This window comes from Ochlerotatus camptorhynchus, unplaced genomic scaffold (assembly GCF_037179485.1).
Source record: "Ochlerotatus camptorhynchus isolate MF236.1 unplaced genomic scaffold, CSIRO-AGI_Acam_v1.1 ptg000458l, whole genome shotgun sequence".
NCBI lineage: Eukaryota > Metazoa > Arthropoda > Insecta > Diptera > Culicidae > Ochlerotatus > Ochlerotatus camptorhynchus.
In genome coordinates this window covers 819237-834173 of record NW_027040944.1, presented here as the reverse complement: position 1 = coordinate 834173, position 14937 = coordinate 819237, and the positions used below count along the sequence as shown (strand labels likewise).

Here is a 14937-nt window from a genome sequence, read left to right as displayed (position 1 = left end):
TAGTTCCCGGTAAATTGATCGAAAAGTGAGTTTTTTTTTTAAGTAGAAAGTGTCATTTTCGGAACGATTAATCCGTGCTATTGGTAATTCGCAAACCAATTTGGGCATCATCGTTGCGTGGTCACGCATACGCGCTCACGCATACCCGCTTACGTATCATCATCATCGAGTGTGAGCACCCGTTTCTACATCGTTCATCAATCATCGTGCGCCTGTGTGCGCTGAGTACCGAGCCTCGATCAAGTGCACCACAACGAAGGTCATCCACGCAGCGCGTCTCTTCCAGCCATCTGTGTAAACGCCTACACATATAACGCTCGGTGGTAGTAGTATAGGATTATCAGATAAGTTTTTGTTTTTTTTGACGTTGGATAACGTCTTTCGGCAACATACGGGGGTACAAAATTGAAAACAGTCATTTTGGATGAGTTACGAAAAATTAAAAGATTTTGAACGATAATAACTCAACCATCTCTCGATAGATTTACGAGATAATGGCATCAATCGATTGGAAATATTTCTAGCAATTTACTGAATGTTTCAAAACTATTGATTTCATTCTGTAAACTATTGAAAAATGGTTAAAAGTAAACCATTGTCTAAAGATGGTGAAAATTGATTGATTTTTTATATATTCTTATACTTTCTCCAACTGAGACATCAGATGCGAGTATCTGACACCTCTGATATTTTCTGTTCTACTATATAAGCGTCCAACAAGGTCGCCCGTTCCATCATTGTCTATCCGATCGTCGACCCAGCAGCAGAGCAGCAGAGCAGCGGAAGCAGAGCAACGGCAGCAGAGCAGCGGCAGCAGAGCCTGGGGGCGAAAGGGCAACTACGCCGAGTGCGCGGGTGCCAGTGCTCCGGTATACTGGGCCGCCGTCATGGAATGCCCAGCTGCTGCAGTTCTCAGTCGGTCGTATTCACCGGGCAACTACGCCGAGCGCGTTGGAAAAATGGCCCTTTTCAGGGCCACAACATTATCAAGAAAGAGTTTAACGATTAATTTTCTAATGCCTTTCCGACACTTTTTTCATGACTTTCATCGGCCTCCTGATATTCATGTGATTTTGTGGTGGGATTTTTAGCTATGTGAAATTCACATGGTTTTCATCCATTAGATACCTATGTGGTAAATTTTTTGAGTGTGCTTCGGCAATCAAAATAAAGTTTGCACGATGGAAGCGCACATCGTAAATTTCGTTCATTTTAGTAATAATTAAATTGCCCCTCTCCCCCTAACCTCTGGCAGTACATGAAAAGCCTTTTTGTGAGGGGAATTTTTCAAAAGGATGCCGATTGAAATAATGGGTACCATTTTCTGAGGATGAGATGAGGACGATTCGTCATCCATATGAAGCGTGTCACGATCATTCCCAAGGATTCGTGGTTAACGCGTCTTATTTCTCTGTTAATACCGGTTAAACTCAATAAGAGGATTGTGATCGACTGGTTCCTCTCAAAATATCTGTTTGGATTTCATCCGAAGTTTCGGTCGCATATATTGTGCCTTTTTGAAGGAATCTCTTGGACTCTATATGTTGGCAGAATGTTCTACTTTAGTATTTTGTGTTCACCTACTAACCAGGCTCGGTTTTATTGTTCTATGAGCCCACAGTATAGGCGTAATAATAATCTAGAAGTATCGCTTCAATAAGATTAACCGGTTGACTAAGCAAAGAAGACCGGAAGTCCCAACGGTAATGGTAAATGTTGAGCAATGAAGGAACAATACGCACACCACGATCATTTCTGAAATCTCAACCGTAATTTGCTAATGAATTTCATTCCGCTGCATCAATGTAGGCCATAAGCCCAGGGCCACCGCAGCTCTGCAAGGTAGGGGAAATGGATCTAAGATTGGGCCCATCGCTAAAAATCTGCTATTTACCAATCTTATCTATATGAACGCGTCGTTGGGACGGTACTGATGGATATTTTAGGGCGCTATTGAAAATTTAGTCGTTAGTTTAATTTTAGATATGGATGGAATGATAACACTGCACTGGTTAATTTCTTGGAATTCAAGACACGCCTACACTAATCAACCATCATCGAACTTACTCGATGAGGATATCAATTAACTAGGGAGAGCATGACAGAAAGATTCAACCATGTTTTTAATGGATTCATTTTATCACTCCTTGCGCACCACAAAGGAAACTGTTTTGAAAACGAAACTCTTTACCATCAAATTGGTCGTCCTGAAAAGGACGGATTTTGTTAAAGGGTGGGAACTTCGATCGAATTTAAGCCTTCTTTTCGGTCTTCTTGGGCAACAGGACGGCCTGGATGTTTGGCAGGACACCACCCTGAGCGATGGTCACTCCGGAAAGAAGTTTGTTCAGCTCTTCGTCGTTGCGGATGGCCAACTGCAGGTGACGTGGGATAATTCGGGTTTTCTTGTTGTCACGAGCGGCATTTCCTGCCAACTTGAGAACTTCAGCGACCAGATACTCCATCACGGCAGCCAGGTAGACGGGAGCACCGGCTCCAACACGCTCGGCATAGTTGCCCTTTCGGAGGAGACGGTGAATACGACCGACTGGAAACTGCAATCCAGCGCGGCTCGAACGGGACTTTGCCTCCTTTTCCACGTCCAGACATAATGCGAACGACACGAACAGTTCGATGCTGAAACTGTAATGATGACATTTCGTTTTTTAGTTTTTAGTTAGTTTAAATGATCTTTATTTTAGTTTAACTTGGACGATTACCATATAAATTTTTACTAAGTGATTTAATTGCTTTCTTCATCTTTAGGTATGGGCAAAATTCAAAATTTGTTTTACAGAATTAGTCCTAGACTTAGTACACGGTCGACCACCTTGGTGGGATTGGTTTGTTTTGTTTTTTAGAATTTGAAGAGAAACTACTTAATACTATTATTTACAGCTTAAAACTAACCTACTCTACTATATACACTTAACCTACTATGTACAAATTGCTTATTAAAGCATGTTCAGAAAGATTGCATTTTTGGATAAATTTAGTTGTCATATCATCAATTTTGGAATCTACTTTGGGAATTTCTGCCTCTTGATGGAGGTCTGCTATTCTTGTGTCGAATGGACGATCTAGGATCATCCTCAACACTCTATTCTGTGCAACCTGGATTTTGTTCCTGTGGGTCTGAGCGCACGATTCCCACACCGGGGCGGCATAGAAGATCGCGGGGGCTATGATCTGTTTGTAAACAGCCAGTTTGTTTTGCCTTGAGAGGCGGGATCTGCGGCAAATGAGCGGATACAAACACCTAACCAAGGCGGAGCACTTAACTAGGGTTTTCTCTATGTGCGAGCGGAACAGGAGCTTCTCATCGAACAACATCCCGAGATAAGTAACATCAGTGGACCACTCGACCCTTGTACCATCCATTATTACGGTACAGGAGGGAGACGGTTTAAGTTTTAATGATTGTCTGTGAAGGAACATGATCGCTTGGGTTTTCGAGGCGTTGATTTTGATTTTCCACGTGGTGGCATAATCAGTAAAGGTGTCAAGGCATCGTTGGAGCTTGTTCGTAATTTCACGAGGCATCCTACCCTTGACAGCTATCGCTGTGTCATCTGCAAACAGAAAGAACACGCAACCGTCTCCTAGAGGAGGGATGTCCGACGTGTAGATGCTGTAAAGCAGTGGTCCCAGCAGACTCCCTTGCGGAACACCTGCTGGGATCGGAAATTGTCCCGAAAGGGAACTATTCAACGACACCCTGAACGACCTTTGCTGGAGATAGTTACGGGTGATTTTCACAAGGTATGGTGGAAAGTTGGAGTTACAAAGCTTGTATATAAGTCCGTCGTACCAGACATTGTCAAACGCCTTTTCGACGTCTAACAAGGCCATGGCTGTGGACTTGGATACAGCTTTGTTACTCCGGATGTTATTCATCACCCGCACTAGCTGATGATTGGTGGAATGCCCCTTACGGAACCCGAACTGTTCCGGAAGAAGAATGTCATGTTCCTCCACAAACTTGTTTAGTCGGCTGAGGATCAATTTTTCGAACAGCTTGCTCAGCGCTGAGAGCAGGCTAATCGGTCTGTAGCTTGACGGTAGTGAAGGGTCTTTCCCAGGTTTGCGGATCGGGATGATTTTTGCCACCTTCCAGATGCTTGGAAAGTAGTGCAGCTCCAAGCATCTGTTGAGGATGGCAGCCAGCAGCGAGTGCACCCTCGCGCTGAGATTTTTCAACTCTAGGTTGAATATTCCGTCAAACCCGGGAGCCTTCATGTTCGTACTGTGTTTCAGCGCTGAGCAAATTTGTTCCTCTGTAATCCGTTCTTCTGGAGGGACGGCACAAGGGGAGGCATCTAACGTCTGGACGCACTGCACAACCTGGTTCTCGAGTGGACTTGGGATTGTAGAGCCAAGCAAATGCGACTGGGCAATGTGCTCCCCAATTGCATTGGCCTTCTCTTCGTTGGTGATAAGCCGTTCGTCATTGACTCTAAGTGGTGGAATGGGCTTGGGGTGAGACTTCAGCACCTTGGCAACCTTCCAGAATGGTCTGGAACGGTCGTCCAGGTTCTGAACGAGCCGCCCGAAACTCTCGTTCCGGATTGAGACCATTCTGGAAGCGATCTGCCGATTCAGATCGACCATTTCGTATTTACGCTGCAGATCCCCAGTCCGCTGAAACTGGCGTCTACGAACATTTCTGAGCCGAATCAAGAGTTTGGTGTGGGAATCAATTGCTTGAAACTTACCCCTCACAGGAACTCGTCGAACGCACTCTTCGTCAGCCACGGATATGGCTTGATGGAGACCCTCCAGGGCCCGGTCGATGTCATCCACTGTGTCGAGCGGTGGGTTGTCGTCGATGTGGCGGTCGACCACGCATCGAAACTGGACCCAGTTGACTCGATGGTAGTCCTTCCGCTGGCACGGTGCAGGGGCCACGTTGTAGCCCAGCTCGGTCAGCACCGGTTGGTGGTCCGAACTCAGGTCGTTGACGGCAACCGGCTTGGCTAATCTGGTGTTTGCCAAGAACAGGTCCAGCGTCGATGGGTTGCCCGTCGGTGATGTGAAGGTTGGTTCGTCCGGAAACCAGACGGAATAGAGACCATGCTGGGAATGGTCGAATAGCAGGCGGCCGTTCTGGTTCTGCTGGTAGTTCCGCCAGGCCTCGTGCCGGGCGTTCAGGTCCCCTCCGATTACAAAGCGGGCATTGGTGTGGGTTATGATAGCAAGGTCGTTCTTGAACTGCTGTGCTGTACCATTGCTAACGGTACATTGCCGGGGGCAGTAGGCGGCGATGAACCGGACGTTTCCGGTCGATGTTTCCACCTCTACGCCAACGGCCTCGATGATGGAAGTGCGGTAGTGGGGTAGGGTGCAGTACTTGATGCCTTTCTTGATGATGACCGCGACACCGCCCCCCCTGGAGCTGGTGCGATCAAGCCGGACAATGCTGTGGTCGGGCAGCCAGAAGCTGTCACCGGTCTTGAGGTGAGTCTCGGTGAGAAGGCCCACGTCGATGTCGTGCTTGCGGAGGAAGTCTGCAAGCTCAATGTTTTTCGCCCCTACGGAGCGAGCGTTCCAGTTGGCGATCTTTATGGGTTCACGGTCCATAAATAGCGACGAAGGAGATGATAGCTTGGAGCTGTTGTGTTCTTGTTGCGCAGGTGCGCTTGATGATGAAGGCCTGGGCCAACAGTGTGACGATCTCATCCGTTGACAGCGGAGAATCGTCTGTAGCTTCACCGGTTGTACCGGCCAATCCCGGAGCAGGGGGATCCGTCGATGGCCCGGAGGCTTGACCGGGTACTGCAGCGGCAGCCAACTGTTGGTTGAGCGGGAGCGGCGGCAACACTGGAATTGGCCGTGATTGGACCGGTGATAACGGAGGAAAGTTCTGCGCGTTGTTTTCTGGAACCTTCTTGCGACCGGGCTGGCTGTTGGACGAGGCCTTCTTCCGGATCTCGGCGTATTCGGCCCGCTTCGGACAGGCCTTACTCGTGGCCTTGTGGGCGGCACCGCAGTTGGCGCATGTGGGAGTGGCTTCCTCGATGCTGTCGCAGTTGTCGATCTTGTGGTTTTTGCCGCATTTGATGCAGCGGCTGGCCATGCGGCAATTCCTGGTGCCGTGCCCGAACAATAGGCAGTTCGAGCACTGAGTGACGCCACGGTGGGTGGGTTTATACCGCTCCCACTTCACTACGATGTGGAACAGTGTGCGTGTCGTCTGGAGATCCTTCACGGTTGTGGAGTTCTTCTCCAGATGGACCAGGTAGAGCTGGTCACGATACTTGATGGCCTTGCTGCGGGTCATCTTGTGGACTTCGACCGGCTTGAGGCCGTTCGCCTTAATCTCGTCCATTAAGGTGGTGGTGTCCATGTCGTGGAGCCCGCGCAGCACCACTTTCAGCGGCTTGGTGGCCTCGATGTCGTGGGAGAAGTACTCCAGCTTCATTCTGTTCAAGAGGGCCTGAACTGCGTTGAAGTGTTTTTCGGCCGGGACCATCAGTTTGTAGCCTTCCGTGCACCGTTGAATGGTGCAGCGAAGGCCCTGCTTAATGTAGAAATCCAGCTGCTCCCATAGCCCGGGAGGGAAGCCCTTCACATAGAAGGGTGGCATCTTAACTTTTTTCGGCACCGTCTCAGGGTCCGACTGCGGCTGCGCTCCGTTCTGCAGGGCGGAGAACGGATTGTTGCTCAGCAGCTTTTTTGCTGCTGATACGGTGGCGCTGCTGTCTTCAGGTCTGGGTCGTTTAGTTCCGGGAGGCCCCGGCTGCGGGTCCGCAACGCCTGTCGGGATGGGCAATGGGGTTTTCTTCTGCTTCTTCTGGGCTGGCTCGGTGGTCGCGCCGTCTCCTGGGAGAGTCTGTTTTCCCGGTAAACCGGCACTCGCGTTACCGCGCGATTTCTTACCCATGGCTGGGTCAGCGAGAGCGTCACTACACAACGCGGAGCTAATTCGACTTGCGAACGAACGAACGAAACTAGAGAGAATTCAAATAGACTGAACTGCTCAACAGTCTGGCAGCGAATGATGACATTTCGACCGTCGAGGGTGGTTTTATACCTGCGTCGAGTAGCATATTATGAATACAGGGACGGTACAATAAATACTGTGGGTAGCAAAATACTGACAATGGGATGAGTGTCGGTTGTCTCTACGGGCATGAAACGAGACAGCGTTGCCAGTATTCGTGATTTATTTGATTTTCCAGATTTTCAATCGTCTTGCCAGATACTAACCCAGATATAATTCACTTATATGTTATTACGTTTATTTCAAGAATTTTTAATTATGTTCCGGATTTTCCCAAATTTTTTTAAATATGTTGCTTTAGAGAATTTCCAGCCCAAAACGAAAACCGGTTGGACATGAGCGTTTCCGAATTCAGTCCAATAGAGGCGATGGGGGCAAGAAGACCATACGGGGCGAGATGGGCCACCGTTCGTTTGGGCATAATACCTATTAACTCAATCAATTTTTTTTACAAACTTGTTGAAAATGCTTCTAATATGCATCTCCATGAAAACCGTATCAAAATTCAATTACATGTCTAAGATAATAATGGAAATGTAACATTAGCTCAAAATCTCTAGAATATTATAAGATATGCAGTCAAGCAAACAAGCATCACATTCACTATATTACATTTTACTGATCCGCTGGTTCTACAGCGAGCAATACACGTAACTGTTGCTAAAAGAACTTATGTTTCTATTTCACTTGATTCCTGCATGTTATTTTCTAGTGAAAACCTGTCAAAACCTTAACTTTTACTAGGGTGCTCATATTGCCCCGTATGGTTGTTGATCGGAGCAAAAACTGAAATTTTTAAAACATAATCATTTATTCAGTCTATCATTCCAAAACCACAACCAAAACGGCCCTTTTCAGGGCCACCAATAATTCGACAAAGAGTTAGTTTTGAAGACAATTTCTATCCAGAATATCACAGTTACACTTAAATTTGGGGACTATACTGGGGTGTGGGAACGCTGGAAGGGGTGATGCTGTCTGTCTTCGAACTACCAACATCATTCCAAAGCTCCTCCAGGGCGACAGAGTAGAGCAAACCCAACAACATCAGCCCAACAAAACGGCCCTTTTCAGGGCCACCAAACTTTCGCAAAAGAGATATTAAGCAATATTCCTAAAATATAATATACACAATTAAATAAAACACATAACAGACGTTATCCAACGCCAACCCTGCGGTCGTATCTAGTATACAACCCTTCCAACTTTTTCTTGTTTCTTTTCCTCCCCCATTAGTTAAATTTTCATTTTGTATTTCTGTGTTTGTAGTGTTTTCTGTGTATTGTGTCCGTGCGTTCAGTGGGAGAGCGTTTTGCGCTCCCACTAGTTGAACAAAATGGATGTTTTGTCAGAAGACGACATGGATGACCATTCATCTAAGAAAAATGATGATGTCATCCCTGGTTCGTCGTCTCAGTCTGTCAATGGGCAGGCTGAGAAAAACTCCAGATTGCGGGCCTACCCGAATGACTCGACTGGCCCATGGGTTGTCTATTTTCAGCCCAAAAACAAACCCTTGAATGTTGTTCAGATTTCTGATGATCTGACAAAGCGATTCTCTGCCGTGACCGAAATAACGAAGGTTAGGCACAACAAACTTCGTGTGACCGTCGCTAACCTGAAACAGGCTAATGAAATTGCTGTTTCCCAGTTTTTCACACTGGAATATAGGGTGTACATTCCAGCCTCTGATGTGGAGATCGAAGGCGTGGTCACTGAGGCGAGCCTGAACCCCGAGATACTGGAGAAGCAAGCGGTTGGCCGATTCAAGAACCCCTTGCTTCCTCCGGTAAAGATACTGGCCGTTCATAGAATGAAGTCAGTATCGCTCAGCGAGGGTAAAAAGATTTTTACCCCCACAGACTCGTTTCGGGTGACCTTTTCTGGATCTGCCCTTCCTCAATACATCGAGCTGGGAAAACTTCGTCTTCCTGTGCGGTTGTTTGTACCTCGGGTCATGAACTGCCAGAATTGTAAGCGGTTGGGACATACGGCCTCCCACTGCGGCAACAAGGCACGCTGCTCCACATGCGGGGAGAAGCATGAGGATGGCGCCTGCGCAGCTACTGCACCAAAATGCGTGTACTGCAATGGAACTCCTCCTCATGCTCTCTCGTCGTGCCCGGCGTACAAACAGCTCGGGGACAAAATGAAACGCTCCCTTAAGGAACGTTCCAGGCGGTCTTTTGCAGAAATGCTTAAGACAGCCAAGCCATCGACCAACGAAACAAATCCCTTCGCTCTTTTGTCAGATGACGAGTCTGGCTCTGACTTGGCTGAGGAGGGAGTTTCTTTCAGTTTTCCGGAAGGTTCTGCCCGGAAACGAAAACGCATCCGTTCGCGGAAAGTTGCAGATCAAGAACCCCAAATCAGCTTGCCCAAATCAAGGAGTGGTGGAAAAAAGGAGACTTCTACTCCTCCTGGATTCCGCAGAACTGATTATACCCAGGATTTTCCACCTCTTCCGGGGACATCCAAAACCCCTGATGCCCCAATTTTAAGAACAGAAACCCCTTCTTCATCTGGGCTGTTCTCATTTGATGACATTGTGGACGGTATTCTCAAATACCTCAACATTTCTGATCCTCTGAAAAGCATTGTCCTCACATTGCTTCCGACTGTGAAATCCTTCTTGAAGCAATTGACTTCAAAATGGCCCCTTCTTGCAGCTATCATCTCCTTCGATGGATAATTTTCCAAACGAGGTCGGGGATTTGATCACTGTTCTACAGTGGAATTGTCGAAGTCTTATTCCGAAATTAGTCCATAACAAAAATTGCGATGCATTTGCCCTCTGTGAAACATGGCTCTCTTCAGAAATTGATCTCCCTTTTTTTGATTTTAACATTATTCGATTGGATCGTGAGGATTCACGTGGAGGAGGGGTACTTTTGGGGATCAAAAAGTGCCATTCCTTCTATAGAGTGAATCTTCCCGAATTCCCCGGTATTGAAGTTGTCGCATGTCAGGCTACCATTAAAGGTAAGAGCCTTTGTATTGCTTCTGTATATATTGCTCCTAGAGTCTCTGTTAATCGCAAACAACTTTTCGACATATGTGCGGTACTTCCCGCTCCATGGTTGATCATGGGAGATTTTAACTCCCACGGTACAGGCTGGGGGGAGCTGTACGATGATAACCGTTCTACTTTGATTTATGATCTCTGCGACAACTTCAACATGACAATATTAACAATGGAGAAGTAACACGTTTGGCTGGTCCATCCTCGAATGGTAGCAGATTAGACCTCACCTTTTGCTCTAATTCACTATCGTTGGATTGCACTTGGCATGTAATCCAGGATCCGCACGGTAGTGATCATCTGCCGATCAAAATTTCGATTGCCAGTGGGTTCAACTCGTCAGCATCCGTTAACGTCGCGTATGATCTAACCCGTAACATTGATTGGACTAAGTTCCAATCCGCGATAGACGATACAGTATCGTCAGTGGAAGAGCTTCCGCCGTTGGAGGAATATAATTTCCTCTCTAATCTCATCGTCGACAGCGCCCTTCAAGCTCAAACACGACCGGTGCCGCGATCGTCAACCCGTAAGAAAACACCATCGCTCTGGTGGGATCAACAATGCACGGAGGTTTACCGTAAAAAGTCCGACGCGTTTAAACTTTTTCGGAAACGCGGAACACGCGAGCATTTCGACGCATACACATCTCTCGAACGCGAACTCAAGAGCCTCATCAAGGCCAAAAACGGGGTTACTGGCGGCAGTTTGTAGACGGATTGTCGCGCGAAACGTCTATGAATACGCTTTGGAGTACGGCGCGAAGAATGCGTAACCGGTCTACTAACAACGAAAGCGAGGAATGCTCGGATCAATGGATTCTTAAATTCGCGCGAAAAGTGTGTCCGGATTCCGTGCCGTCGCAGTTGATTCCTCGCGAAACCGCGAATTCGGTAGACGAAATCAGTCACCCTTTTTCAATGGTTGAACTTTCACTCGCTCTCCTTTCGTGTGGCAATTCTGCCCCGGGATCTGATAGAATCAAGTTCAACTTGCTGAAAAACCTCCCAGACGTCGCTAAGAGGCGCATGTTGAACTTGTACAATCAGTTCTTGGAGCTCAATATTGTTCCCGACGATTGGAGACGAGTAAGGGTGATAGCCATTAAAAAGCCTGATAAACCCACGTCGGATCACAATTCGTATCGGCCCATCGCGATGCTGTCGTGTATTCGGAAATTGATGGAGAAAATGATCCTTTTTCGCCTCGACAAATGGGTTGAGACGAACCACCTTCTTTCAGATACTCATTTGGTTTCCGTAGGGGTAAGGGAACGAACGACTGTCTCGCGTTGCTTTCCTCGGAAATTCAGTTAGCTTTTGCTAAGAAAGAGCAAATGGCTTCTGTGTTCTTGGATATCAAGGGGGCTTTTGATTCAGTATCCGTTGAAGTTCTTTCAGAGAAACTCCACGCTTGTGGATTGTCTCCATTAATGAATAATTTTTTGTACAATTTGCTGTCAGAAAAACATATGAGCTTTTCTCATGGAAACTCTACAGCTTTTCGATTTAGCTACATGGGTCTCCCCCAAGGCTCATGTTTAAGCCCCCTTTTGTACAATTTCTACGTTAGAGAAATTGATGTCTGTCTTAGTGACAATTGCACGTTGAGACAACTTGCAGATGATGGCGTAGTGTCTATCACAGGGCCAAAAGAGGTTGACCTGCAAGGACCCTTACAGTATACCTTGGACAATTTGTCTACTTGGGCTATTCAGCTAGGTATCGAATTCTCCACGGAGAAAACTGAGTTGGTCGTTTTTTCTAGGAAGCATAGCCCAGCACAACCGAAGCTTCAACTTTTGGGTAAACCGATCACTCATTCCATGTCTTTTAAATATCTCGGGGTCTGGTTCGATTCCAAATGCACCTGGAGATCCCACATTGAGTATCTGAGACGAAAATGCCAACTAAGGATCAATTTCCTTCGATCAATTACCGGAACGTGGTGGGGAGCCCATCCACAAGATCTTCTGACGTTGTACCGGACAACGATTTTATCGGTTTTAGAGTACGGTAGTTTTTGCTTCCAGTCGGCAGCTAAAACGCACATCATCAAGCTGGAACGGATCCAGTATCGTTGTCTTCGTATCGCGTTAGGATGCATGCACTCGACTCATACTATGAGTCTCGAAGTGCTGGCGGGCATGTTGCCACTATCCGTCCGTTTTTCAGAGTTATCTCTGAGGCTCCTCACCCGTTGCGAAGTAATGAACCCACTGGTGATCGAAAATTTTGAGAAGCTTCTGGAGCTAAATCCTCAAACATGTTTTATGACTTTATACTACCTATATTTAACACAGGATGTCAGCCCTTCAAGAAATATTCCCAATCGTGTAATCTTCTCCGATTTCGGCAATTCAGTGAATTTTGATTTATCTATGACACAGGAAATCCGCGGAATTCCAGAGCATCATCGTCCTATGATTGCTCCGTCATTATACGCTGCAAAGTTTGGCCATATTGATTCTGCAAGAACGTTTTTCACAGATGGATCTCTAATAGAGGAGTCCGCTGGTTTTGGTGTATTTAATGAATTTCATAGCGCCTCTCGAAAACTTGAAGCTCCTTGTTCTGTGTATGTGGCTGAACTGGCAGCAATTCACTACACTTTGGAAACTATTGCTTCACTTCTTCCAGCCCACTACTTTATTTTTACGGATAGTCTCAGTTCTGTCGAGGCTATCCGTTCCATTAGGCCGGTAAAGCACTTCTCGTATTTTCTCTTGAAAATACGAGAACTGCTTAGTACTTTATCCGTGCGCTCTTTCATCATCACCTTCGCGTGGGTCCCTTCGCATTGCTCAATTTTGGGCAATGAGAAGGCGGATTCACTTGCGAAGGTGGGCGCTATGGAAGGCGACATTTATGATCGACAGATCGCCTATAGTGAATTTTTCTCTATTTATCGTCAGCAGTCGCTCGTTAGCTGGCAACATCAATGGAGTGAAGGGAGCTTGGGACGATGGCTACATTCAATTATCCCTAAGGTGTCGAAGTTTGCATGGTTCAAAGGGTTGGACTTGAGTCGAGACTTCATACGCGTGATGTCTCGTCTCATGTCCAATCACTATTGTCTAAACGCTCACTTGTTCCGTGTGGGGTTGGGAGACAGCAATCTCTGTGAATGTGGACAAGGTTACCAGGACGCTGATCACATCCTTTGGTCTTGTGCGGAGTATCGTGGAGTCAGATCACATTTTTATGATTCCCTTCGGGCTCGAGGTAGACAACCTAATGTTCCAGTTCGGGATATTTTGGCTAGACGCGATCTGGAGTTTATGAAACTCATATATGTTTACTTTAAGGATATTAACCTTAGATTGTAAGTTTGATTAACCTTGTGTTTAGTTTGTATTTTGTACGTGTGGTGTTTTTTTTTTCAATGTTTGTTTTCAAGATGAATAGAAATAATTTCATGCTTTAGGATTAAGTAAATAGTTGTATCGTAAACCACATTTCAAACCTCCTTCTTCCCTTTTCCCATCCAAAAAATTGTAAATCTCCACTAACCTCGAGACAACCGCGAGTACTCGGTCCAGTTCCTTTAACTTTAAATTTAAGACAGTAATAATGTATAACGCAAAGGATAACTCGGCTCTGTAAAGTTTATTCGATTGAGCCTGTACAAATAAAGTAATTATAAAAAAAAAAAAAAATATTCAATTTCCAATGCAAACGCTGATTGATACAAACGTTATGACGTAACTACGAGCGTGTTTGAGCGTACGAAGGAAGTAAATCGTGCGAAGCCGACTGACAGCCGAGTGAAAAACGAACTGCACCTACAGGCCATCAATTCCACACCTTGTATAGACCAGGTTGATTCAGGTTGCCAGTTGTGCTGTCATCATATATGAATTTGGTATTCATAAGTTAATTTATTCTGCTCGAGCTGGCGAGCATTCAGAAAATTGAATCTTTTCTATATGCGACTATAGAACTTCTTATCATTTGATATGTAACTGCCTTGCACTTGCTCTTTAATTCCGAGTATTTAATAAACACTTATTAACAGAGCTTGATTAGAAAAAAAAAAAAAAAAAAAAAAAAAAAAAAAAAAAAAAAAAAAAAAAAAAAAACTTAACCTTATGGATATATTATTGTTCCTAACCCAATGTCGTAAATACTTTTAGGCTCGTGTACGCTTCTGAGATGTGATACACTTTCTAGAAGTTGCGATATTGTACATTTAGATACATATTACCTGTATGTCGCTGATGAATTGACATCTGACGTGACTGGTAGCATTTCAAAAGAGCTGTCACCAAAAATAACAACAACACCAATCTTAAAATCATGATTCCGTAAAATTCGGAAGTAAGTTTAGAAGTGAGTTCGGAAGATGAAAGTAGGAAGTTGAAAGTTGCTTGCCATTAATCCTTCCATAGCTAATGCTCTGCTAATTGGTCGATCAGCGGTGCCAGTGCTGTAGTGGTAAGCGTGACTGCCTCTCACATTGGTACCAAGTACCGAAGCATCAATCAAGGAAAAAAAAAAAAAAAAAAAAAAAAAAAAAAAAAAAAAAAAAAAAAAAAAAAAAAAAAAAAATCAGTCCGCATCGTGCTCTCTTGCCGTGCGGATCTATTTGCTTTTTGCTGAAGGAAGTGTTACTACTACCTAAAGCTACAACAAATTTTAACAGCACTTTTCAGTGCTCAACCTGTAAAAATTTTCTACCTTGTTCAACTCTTATTCCTCTTCGATCCTTGTTTGGACCCTACCCGAGGTAATCCTTCTTGGATATCGATTTGGAAAATTCCTCTTCGATCCTTCAGATTCTTATAGTAATCTGCTTGGAAGTCGATTTGGATAAAAATTTACTGCCGCCATGGCGCCTAAACGCAAAAGAAAGGGGCAAACTCTTGACCCCCCTTCTGATGAAATTAATTTGAGTAATCAATTTGATTTGC

General features: G+C 45.5%; 1 protein-coding gene across 1 annotated transcript in view; it reads right to left on the bottom strand.

Moving 5' to 3' along the window:
• Positions 1-2252: 2252 nt before the first annotated feature.
• Positions 2253-14937, bottom strand: part of LOC135712144 (histone H2A, sperm-like) — an 83450-nt gene continuing 70765 nt past the window's right edge. Inside the window, exon 2 of the mRNA XM_065235112.1 lies at positions 2253-2643. Within this exon, the coding sequence (XP_065091184.1) occupies positions 2253-2643 (391 nt within the window). The remainder of the gene's footprint in view (positions 2644-14937) is intronic.